Consider the following 12017-nt stretch of genomic DNA (forward strand, 5'->3'; position numbering starts at 1 on the left):
GAAATTAAACGGTGTTGGTGGGTTGAACCAAGTTGTTAATACACTTAAAAGGTATGTATGCATATTTGAATTAATTATGTAAACAACTGAAACACGAAAGGGTTTTGAATATATTGTCTGGCAACAACCCGACTTTTTGTTTAATTTTGTACGACAAGATAATGTATTACTAAGCTTTAGAAAGTAATTGTTATTACCAGATAGTGTGCTCCTACGGCACAATTTCACATATGAGATATTAAAAGTACTTTTTTTTGCTATTATTTTGCTTTGTTGCATCTATGCTTCCAAAGGATAATATCCATTTCGATTTCTACAGTAATGGCGAAGAATAGCCGCTGTATTGTTCTCCTACTTCCACGTTCAAACTACTACTAGTCTAGTAGAAAATATTTTCTCTTATTCTGACTGTTGGAATATTCCTGACGTCAAAATTTTACGCAGTGAATATCAACAGAGTGACACACAGTCTTATGAATCTAAATAATGCTCTTAAAGCAAATTAAACCTTTTTGATGTGTGGAACTTTTAATTATAGCATGTTATGAAATCTTTCTTTATCAGATATGACAGTTAAATAAAATGAGTTTTGTTACAAGACATTACACATAATTCTTATTGTGTAATTAGTATATATTAACGATCTTTTCACATTTTTGAGTACTTGTTGACAGTAGCCAATGAAAACAATATATTTGAAATAATACGGGAGTATAATATTAGGTTAAGATATTAGTACAGCATTCAACCTTTTGACATGAATGCCGTGGGTATCAGTTTGCAGAAATCACTAGCCTTAATATGTGTTTTATGATTTTATTCGGTATGTTAACATACAACCTCTTCTTTATTTTGATTTCTAGCGGCGCCTTCACAGACAGACACTGTGATTATCGTTGGCATTATCTTGATTATTTGCTCTTTAGTGGTACCGTCTCTGGCACTTGGTTTGTTTTGCTACATAAAGCGGTAAGACGTACCCCTTTACTCTATATTTACTCCGTATAATGTAAACAGCATAACGATTCATATTCCATGTAATCTAAATAGTACAACTTTTTCATACTCCATGTAATTCAAACAATAAAAAGATTCATACATACTTCATATAACCAACACAACGGTGCATAATCAAATAATCTTAACAGGATAACGGTGCAAAGTCTATATAATCTTGAGAGCACAACAGAGCGCAGCCGTTAAATCTAAACAGCACAACAGAGCATAATAAATATAACAATACGGTGTATATTCCATGAAATCTAAACAGTATGTGATTAGTGACCCGCGCCAGGGGAAAACAACATAGTGGGTTTTGCAACCGGGCCTGCGCTTCCGCGTAGCTAACATTTCTCTAATTGCAATAGACTTTGAAACCGAACAGCAGGGATCCTGCCCAAAGACTGCGTGGATGCGGCTCATGTGTGTTTTCTCGGGTTTAATCGCCTTTTGCAACCAAATTTTTCAGTCATATAAACTACGGCCCAATTTTATAGTCTGTATCACTTTAAATATCACGCTGTAGACACATTATACGACACCGGGCTGACCAGTTCTAGTTTTATCCACTAATGCTGAGCGCCCAAGCGAGGAAGCTACTAGTAACAAATTTTTTACTTTTTGATATGACGCGGCGAGGGATCGAACCCACGTCCTCCCGCAAACGAAGCGGGCGCTCTTCCACAACTACCAAGGAGGCGGGAACGACCAGAGTGCAAACACATTAATCTAAACAGCCCCCCGAGGCATATTCTTCATAATCAAAACAGAACAGCGGTATATATTTGATATAATCTTCATATAGGTTTGTATATGGTTTGCCAGTAATTAGACCAAATGCAAAATTATCCATTTTTTACTGAAAATCATGCAACTGCTTATGTTGTTTCCCCATAGATGACGCGCCTTGTATCAATAAGTATTGAATTACTGAAGTTGTAAAAGTAAAAGGTAAAGAAACTTTCCCTTGTGCTAACGATTAAGCTAATCTGTCGCATAATGAAAAGTAAGACAGAGCCAAAAAGTGCTTTATGCGTGATACTAAAATTTTAAGGCAAAACTAAGGCTAACACAGAAATCATTTGTAAAAGTGTTACATCAAAATGATCAAACGGAACTTCGTTGCCTTTTGCGACAATAACTTTTATAGGTTGAACAATGCAACAGGCCCATTATTTTAAATGAGGCCATACGTCGCTTTTCATGAAATTGCACTCACTTTATTTTAAAGGTTTCAAAAATAAAACTCTTATTGTTTTTCGATTTCGTATGTAAATTATGGGTTATGCTCAACCCGTAGACGAGGGCTTGTGGACATGGATAGTAGCTTGCTTTCCACTACCGTCCATGAACAGGTTCTCCTCAAACTAAGCCTATTGTATTTTCATTTATATGTATTTGGGACCTATAATTTTCCACTTTTTCTATTTTAAAAACGTTTTTCGTATTATTTCTTTTTGATAATCAATGTATGAAATATAGCATACTTCTTTTTATAGTCGGAGCAAGCAAAAGGCAGACACAGCTACAGCTGAAGATAGAAATGTTGGACATCAGAGCGTTTCATATTCAAGTACGACTAGTAACTCTTTTACTTTTAGTCAAAAGAAACATATTTTACTTTATTATCTCTTTGCAACATCTAAACTGTACATGCTAGGAGTCCGTATTGATAACAAATGTATTTTGTTCACAATGTTTAAGTGTTCGTTTGTCGTCTCTCATACTGAATACTAATATAGCATGTACTTCGTTTATAATATTTTGAATGTACATTCGGCGTGTCCGTATTGATTACAAATTTATTCGTTCCAATGTTTTGAGTGTACATTCGACGCGTTTGTTTTGATTACCAAACGTTTCGAGTGTAGATTTGATGTGTCCGTATTGATTACGAATATATTTCGTTCCAATGTTTTAGTGTACATTCGACGATTCCGTATTGATAACAAATATATTACGTTCTAACGGTTTGAGAGTACATTCGATGTGTCTGTATTGATTATCCGACGTTCCACGTGTACATTTGATGTGTCCAATACTGATAACAAATATATCTACTTAGATATAAATTATATTTTGTTGTATATTTTATACGTTTGTAAGAAATGTGAATTTAAATAATCAATTCTTTTTTTTCTGATGATTAGTGGATCGTAAAAGAAAGGCCAAAGTTGAGATAGCATCGCTTCAAACCGGAAAAGTCAACCGCACATATATGGATCAGGAAACAAACAAAGGATTTGAAGAAGAAGAAAATTATGAAAGCGTCCTCGAGACAGACGACATCTACGAAAATCCGTAGGGCTCTTATAAGAAAAAGCTGACTTTTATTATTGTTGTTGTTGTTTGTCATTTTTAAATCAAACATTTTATATATACTTATTAACTTGTATATACAGTGTGATATGGAAATATTTCCTCATACACAATATCCTTAACATATATTGTAACGCAATGCGTGTACTGTTTCAACACGTGTATTGTTTTGCTAATATCTAAAATGTTTAACTTTTAAACATGGTTTTGTGAATTCAATACATAAATTTCAATGGGGATTTACCCATCAAATACGCAATCCGTTTATCAAAAAAATACACAAATGTACAAATTTTTTAACAATTACACAGAAAAGAACTGACATAAAAAATTAAAACATACACGTTTAAAATTTTTTTGGGTGAAAAAAAATTTTTTTTTAAATTTTTGATGTAAAGTTAAAAACCCTTTTCTTTAAAGTCCCAAATCTGCTTCAAATGGAAACGGGAAAGTATTAAAGCAATGTCCCTTCAGATATAAAAAATTAAACTTTGTAATAATCCCAAGTCGAAAAAAAAATTCTTTTTTAAGTCTTTTGAAGGTTTTATTAGACAAATTTAAAGTAAAAATATGTGTGAAATATCAAATGAAAATTTTAATGTTGAAAAATGAAAAAGGAAATTTTTTGTATTTCTGATTGTTTCAAAACTCGTTGGTTTAAAACTGTTTTTATTTGAATGTATCGGTCACTTTTGTAATTTAATTCATCAAAGTAACTTCTGCTTGATTTCAGAAAATTGAATTATATTGCCCCGGATCTGTACAAACAGGGGCTTAATGTGTAATAAACAATATTGTTTGTTCGTTTACAAACAGTGGGATATTTTTTTTTCTATTTTGAATGCAGCTCTGCAGTAAAAGTAACAGTTGGTTGACTTGCTTTTTTGATGAGATTTTTTTTAAATTTTTGATTATTGAATGAAAAGGGAGGCAAAGTTTCGTCAGTTTCATTGTTTTATTTTTAAAACACAAATATTCAGTGCTTTATATTTGTTAATTTTATTTAAATCGTTGCATGCATGCTTCTTAATGAAAAAGTTTAAAAGTTTTGTTTTAAAATTTTTTTTATATGCCCAAAAAGGTCCCTTAAATGATTTTAGAACTATTTTAAATTTTATGATTTCTATTAATTCTATTTTGTGCAGAAAGGCCGTACCGGCGCAGTAACCCTCAAAAAAAAATCAACCCCTTACAAAATTTAAAAATTTATTTACATAAAAGGGTTATTAACAATGAATAAATTTAAAGAAAAAAAAAAGATTATAAGGAAAAAAAAAAAAGTTCATATCTTAATACAAAAGTTTTATGTCCATTTCTATCAAAGTGAAGGGTTTTTAATGTAATTGGAACTTTAAGAGCAAAAACAAAACATAGCTTTAAATTCAAAATACAGCCCCTTTAAACCGTGAATACTTTGTTTCCCGGGGTTTTGGGGTCCCTAGGTGGTAGGTGAGCACCCCTGAGCGGGATTTCAGAGGAAACAAAAACAGCGTTTTTGCGGTTTACGGCCAACCATGGGACGAAAGCTCTGCGGGGAATATCAACCCGGGGGCGAGTAAAAGACAAGTGAACCTCGGCTTGTATTTCCCGGGGTTATGCTCACCCAGGAAACGTCGGCGGAAAAAGAAGCTAAAATATATAACTAGGGTAAGCACCATAGCAAAACAATAAGTCGGGGATAAAACTGCTTTTTTGGGGTACACCATACCCCCGTATGCTCCCTAAAAATACGTGCTACTTAACAAAACATATTGTACAAAATTCAACGTCACATGTTTAAAATACTCACTTATTACTCCATTATTAAAAAAATTACTTATTTAAAAAAGATAAAGTTAAAGTATGAAATGATATAAAAAGATATTGAAACTTTTAATACGGACATGAAAAAACTGCAGCTATTTTTTTACAATACAAATTAAAACAAAATTCAATGTAAATCAAACGTATATGTATTTGGGCACCATATAATATAATGCCATACATAAACGCTTTTGTATGTGTTGCAATAGACTGTACACAATTTCATATTCAAAAATTAACATGGTACAGACTTGCCAAAGATTTATAAAAAAACATAAATGCAGAAAGGGCTTTCCCATAATTAAAAAAATTTTGACATAATTTTTTGAAACAAAGATTTTAAAAAATATCATGTTACAAATTTCAGACAAAAATTTTTACATCTTTTTAAAACGAAAATTTTAGATTCCCTTTTCGAAATAATTTACAAAAGTCTAAAAAATTTAAAAAATATCCTGACATCCCGAAACAGCTAAATCATATCCCGAAAAGTAAATTTTACGAATTCTTAAAATGAACAAAAATTTACCCAAAAAAAATGAAAAGCAAAAATCAACAAAAATCTAACAAAAAAAATTTCTTACCTCGATCAGCAAAAATTTTCTAGCAAAAAAATAATTCAACATAGATTTCGTCTTAAAGTCGTAAGGGGGTTTGGGGCAGGCAATCTAGTCCATCATTTTAAAGGGAAAGCCCCGCCAAATACAAAATTTTCTGGGTTTCACGGCTAACCCGGGGACCCCGATTTTGTCTTTTTACGGGATTCACGATATACCGGGGAATCTAATACTTTGGGGGGAAATTTTAAAATTGAAAATTTTGAGCCCTTATGGGGTTTTTGGGGAAAAAACAAAAAATTACTGAATTTTATAAAATATCAAATTTTTATTACGAACAGAATTTAATGAAATTTAATAAAAATTTAAGTTATAAATACAGAAAAACATGAAGGTATTAGCGGAAATTGACTTTCCCCTCAAAACCCAAAAAATTTACAAAAAGATGATGCAATACCTGCATTTACAATACATATAAAAAAGGCCCGTATGCAATTTTGGACCACGTCCCCCTTAAAAAGAAAAATTTAAAATTTTTTTAATTGAAAGCAAAATGCAACTGAAATAGCAAACACAAAAAAAAACACCACTGCCTATCTGTCACCATTAATATACCACTGTTACACTCACTAAATAATCTGCGCCTACTTTTCTCTACCAGAATGCTCTTATATGACCCTATATGGCTGCAATGCCAATCCCCCTTCATCAGCCTGGAATTGCAAAAGTTCGTTTTATTCAAATAAGTGAGGGGTGATGATCTGTCTCTAATACAAAGTTTTCCCCGAACAAAACCGGTGAAACTTAGCTACTGCCCATACTATCGCAAAAAACACTCCTTTATCCTGAGTACTTTTGCCCCCTGGGTAGCAATTTTTCTACTAGCATACGTCAGTAATTTTCTCCCACTTTCTGAAGCAATACTGACCCTAACCTAATCTGAAGCATCTACTTCAATAAAAAGTCTGTCTAAATCTGGCAACTTCAAAATAGGGGGGGCCCTTTTTAAAGCTACCTTAAAAGTCGAAAACCCTTTTTCTTGATTTACCCCACCTACAAGTTTTGGGGAACCCTTTTTCGAAAAATCTGTGATGGAACGAATGGCTGAAAAAATTTGGATAAATTTTGTAAAACCCAACTACCCCCAAAAAATGAACGTATGCCTTTTGGTTTTCGGTCTTTGGGCACCCCCGGTATCCCTGACCTTTTTTGGAACTGGTTAAAGGGGTCTGAACTTCTCCTATCATGTGCCAAAAAATTAAAACTTCTGAAAACCTATAAAACACTTAGCGTTTCTGTTAATTTAGCCTCTCTTAGTCGGGTTTAACAACTCAGAAAGGGTATACTGTTTGGCCTGGTTTGTATACCCCAGGATTCATCTATGAAGCATCTGAGTGCCCTGGGTTTAAAAAACCTTCCGAAAGTCTAAAAAACGTTGCGGGTGGTTAACAATCCAAAGGGCACTTACGGAACGGGAACAAACCTTTGGGGGTTTAAAAAGCGTCATGGGTTTTGCCTTTCAGAAAAGGAAACCTCCGTAATTTTCCAAAGTCTATTTAGAAAAAAATCTATATTAGTATTTGAAAAATCTCCTCCATGTTTGGCATGTTCAGATCAAAAACCGTCATTTTTTGCCCCTGACGAAATTTACGAACTTATACTGTTATTTTTTTCCTAGAGACGATAGGGGAGGAAATGGAGCATTGGATGGTTGTTTACCCCAAAACCCCCAACATTTTATTATTTCCCTTTCACAGGGCGCGAATAAAAAGGGAAATAGGATAACCCTTTACTCTTATGGGTCGTAAAGTTGACAATGAATATCGTTAAAACAAGTTGTATTTCCAGGAAATCGTCGTAATCGGGAAAAATTTTCTAAAAAATTTACTACTTCCTGTTAAATTTACGGTAACTCGGGTTTTTATTTTACACTTTGTCGTTCTGCCCTGCTTTATGGGACAAAAAACTATACCCTTTTTCACTCTACTTGAAAATCACATACTTTCTTGGGATCAAATCTGTCATAACCTTGACCTCCTTAAAATAGCTGCTCCAACCTTATTTAAAAATACCTTATCGGGTTAGAACTTCATCCTTCCTTTCACAGTACGTTTCAGCATGTTTGCATGAAACGTTTTCAATTTTCCCGTTACATCTATCCTGAAATCTAGTCATTTATACCTCACTCCCGTAAGGACCTTCCCAAAATGAACAACAACTTATTAGTTTCGTAGGTAAAAATACAAGTCCCTTACCCTGCCAAAAAACCCCCTATCCTAGCCTTCCTATTGAAATTCTTGACTAGAATTTTTGCTAACTTTTGTGAGCTTTTTACACTATCCCCCAACTTTTCTTGCAAACCATAACATACGGGTAAGGGGTTTTTTTCCCTCATCTTTCTCCGTCTACAGCCCATAACTCCTTTAGCCAGTTATCGGTCCACGGTTTGTTCTACCGAAAGTAACTCAAAGGGAGAAAATCCCAAATTTTCTTGCGGAATTTCCCGGGTAAGCAAACAAAAAGATTAAATACCATCCAATCTCTAGGTTCTCATCCATACCTTCAACATTTGCTTTAAATACCGTTAAATTTCTCTACAAAACCCTTTACCATAGGGTGAACGGGTTGTAGTTAACTCCTTAATACAATACCTACTAACTTCTCCCCAAAAGTTTGACGAAAGCGATCCAAAATCGGTAAGCTTTTCCTCGGCACTCCTAAACTATACAATCTACTAATGCCTCTGCTACTCTTCAGTTTCAAAATGGGAGTGCTTAGTTTTGGATATCTAGTAGCATAACCCCATATCAAAATGTACCTTTTTTTTCCTATCAGTCATAGGTTCGATGGGACCAACGATCGACGGAACTCTCTTAAACGGAGTAAAATCAAAGGCATTTTCCTAACGGAACTTTATTTACTCCCCTTAGCTATATACGTTGACAAATACTACTGCTGACGTCCCTTCTAACCTTGCCATTACTCCGGCCAGAAAATTCGCCTAATCCCCTTTTCACTGTTTTCCTTATACCAAAGGGCCGACAGTCAACAGTGCAATTTTCATACAGTTTTCTAAGACATTTAGGTACAACAATTTTCCTTATCTCAAACCTAATGAACCTTTTTCCTCACACGCTTAATGATTCCTCAGCCTTCTTTTACACAAATCTAATGCTATCTTTTTTTTGCTTTTTTAAGAATTCCTCTTGAACATCTAAAATCTGAGACGGAAATTTTTAAGTTTACTTGCTTTTAACTTGGCTTGCCCCCTATTTTTTCTGCGCAAACACAAACTGGGGTTTCTACAGCTCCCTCCATTCCCATTATAACATCATTGGGAGGATTTTCTCAACCAAAACCCCTCTGTACCCCTTTAAATACGGACAAACAAAACTTTTGCTACACTGCCCATGTTACTCCCTCTATGTACTTTCATCTAGGGTTTTCTTTAAAAAAAGACTTGTTTACTAAGCCCCTTTCCTTCACCCAAAGTACAACCTGTATCTCGCATAGCGATTTCACCCCACCCTTTCAAGTACCGGTTTGTAGGGCATTACTTCAAAGCTACCCAAATCCCCACATATTTGTTCTATAATTATTCCCTCTTGACCTGCTTTCTTACTCCTATTTTTCTCTATTTCTTCCCCTACCTTCTCCAGATCGGGCACGGCCTCTCCCCTTTTTATTTTCCTTTCTATTTCTATTTCCCCTTTACTACTTCTTGTTCCTGCCTATTTAAAATTGCCTGTTAGCCATTACCGTACTTTCCCCTCCCCACAGAATATGAGCATCCCTATACGACCACAAATTGTCATTTCAGTACAAACCAAAGGGTCAAACCTCAACTCTATTAGCAACATTGTACTACCCGTTTTACTAGTTCTACATTACGAACTGGTAGTGTCTTGAGGGATTTAATGGTTTATACTCCGGGCCTTATGGCGATTTACGACTATTGGGGCCCCCCGAGTCTTTGCAAAAAATCTGATCTTCTGCTAATCCTTGCTTTTAAATAAATTCTTACTACTCAAATTTTGGTTAGTTCCTATACATACATCTAAAAATTGGGCCCTAAGAATAAAATCAAAAATCCCCCGCGTTTTTTTACCTTTCCAATCTAACCAACCCTCTAAATATCTATTTTTCTGGCTAGAAAATCACAAAGGTTCATTATCACGAGGCCTCTATTCTAAATTTTTTTTTATAGCATCGCGGAGTTCGAACTGACGCAGCAAAACGGCTTAGTTTTATAATCCTTCCTATCTTTCCCAAAGGGAAACCCATCAAAAAACCCTTTGCCCACCCCTTTTGAAGGGAAAGGTAAGAAGTGACCATATCTCTTTATCCCCAACCTGCGCAAAAGCGTACGTTTCGTACACATTAAGTACCATATGGAATCAATTTTCTCACAAAAAGGGGGACATCTTAACCCCTTTTCCTTTTTCTTACTCATCTTTTAAGTCGTCTTAAACTTTTGCTTGTTTCTAATTTCCCACTTTTGCTTCCTCTTCTTGTTTCTAACTTCCCAGCCAACATTTAATTCCCTTTTCCCTTTCTAACATTAATTAACTTTGTTTAACTCAATTTTTTTTTTCACTCTAAACTCTACGTCGTTCATTTTTTTTTTATCTTTTCTTCTGCAAATAGTTTAACTCTAATCTTTTCCTTTGCTTCTAAACTACCTTTTTTTGCTTTTACTCTTAAACTCTCTGCTTCTAACCCCATCTTTTTCTCTTTCTCTCTCTGCTTTAACCCATCTTTTTTCTGCCCCTAATTACTATGTTTTCCTCACGTTCCCTAGCCTGCCTTTCCCTTTAAAAAAGTTTCGTAACTCCTCTCCCTTTAAACCTAAAACCCTTTTCCCACCCTTTGTAACTCATCACGTCAGATTACCTACGTTAACACTATATAAACTAATCAAAGCCTATAAAAAAACCGGAAAACTAAATAAACAATCGTGGGGAATATAGTACACTAGTTTACAAAAGGGTCTAATTACCACTGAAGCCAAAAAAAAAATACTAAAAACCTACGTAAATACACAAAACGTCCTCACTAAAAAAATCCTAAATTGCGCAACAGTACTAGTGTCAACAAGGTTGCATAGGCAACAACCCCAAAAAAGTACAGTGACAGTAGGCTGTAACAAAACCCCAGCCTATCAAATATCAATCAACTGTAACTGGTGTTAAAAATTAGTTAACAAAAAAAACAAAAATAAACAAGTGCTTATCCTAAGATAAAGTATAGGTATAACACAACAGGTAGCACAAAAAAATAAAAAGTAGGTTAAAAGTATATGCAAATAAACGAGCTTTTCTAACAACACAAATTAAAAAAAAATCTGTATCTAGTAGTATACAGTACCTATAATAAAATAGGATCACTGGGGAGAAGTAGGGGAACGCACAAGTAAGGTGAGTAGGGTAACTCCCTTGCAAGGGGGTCACTTCAAACACAAATATATGGTGGCTTAAACATTTTGGGGACACAAAAAAACCCAAAAAGGGAAAAAAAAAAGAACGAACCACCCGCCAAGTTCGTAAGCAACTGTCTACAGTCTGTGACCACTAACTTGTTACTGAATATGGATCTGCCTTTTCTTGTCTGAGGTAAGACGTCACTCTGAAAAAGAATAAAAAAAATATATGTGTAACAATAAAACAAAACAAAAGGAAACTTTACAAATATTGCTGCAGTTAAATGGGTGTTTAAAAATGTTTGAATGCATGGTCTGGTCGACCAAACCCACTTCTGACCCATTGTGACGGAAAGGCCGTACCGGCGACAGTAACACAAAACAAAAAACACCCTTTTCAATATTTTCAAATTTTTTTACAAAAGATTTTTTAACAATGAATAGATATGAAAAAAAAAAAAAACTGTTATAAGAAAAAAAAAAAAAAGAAAGTTCAGGTTTTTGATACAAAAGTTCTTATAGTCCATTTAATCTGACGGACACGGGCTTATGTAAATTTTGGGAAATTTAAGTAGCACAAAAAAAACTAGTTCTAAATTCAAAATACACCCTTTAAAACCGGAAAACTTGATTCCGTGTTGGCCCCTAGGGTGTAGGTGATTGCATCCCGAGCTGATTCAAGGATAACAAAAAAACCGTCTTTGCGGTTTTTTCGGCACAACCCTGGGACGAAAACTTGCGGGGGAAACACATCCGGGAGTGAAACAAGTTAACCTCGGGGATTGTACTTGGGTTATGACTCACCCGGGAAAAACGTTTTTGGGGGAAAAAGTAAAAATAAAATAACATAGGTAAGCACCATGCAAAAAAAAAAATCAGGGAAAAACGCTCCTTTGGGACACCCTACCCCGTATCTCCAT

General features: G+C 34.6%; 1 protein-coding gene across 1 annotated transcript; it reads left to right on the plus strand.

Annotated features, from left to right (window-relative positions):
• Positions 1 to 863: 863 nt before the first annotated feature.
• On the plus strand, positions 864 to 3309 carry LOC128551936 (uncharacterized; the record flags this gene model as incomplete). The annotated part of the gene is made up of 3 exons (XM_053532894.1): positions 864 to 969; positions 2499 to 2572; positions 3150 to 3309. Coding segments are annotated over 3 exons (335 nt in total), but the record flags the coding sequence as incomplete, so codon positions are not given.
• Between the last annotated feature and the right edge of the window lie 8708 nt (positions 3310 to 12017).

The sequence above is a fragment of the Mercenaria mercenaria genome, unplaced genomic scaffold (assembly GCF_021730395.1).
Source record: "Mercenaria mercenaria strain notata unplaced genomic scaffold, MADL_Memer_1 contig_1847, whole genome shotgun sequence".
In the NCBI taxonomy this organism is placed as follows: Eukaryota; Metazoa; Mollusca; class Bivalvia; order Venerida; family Veneridae; genus Mercenaria; species Mercenaria mercenaria.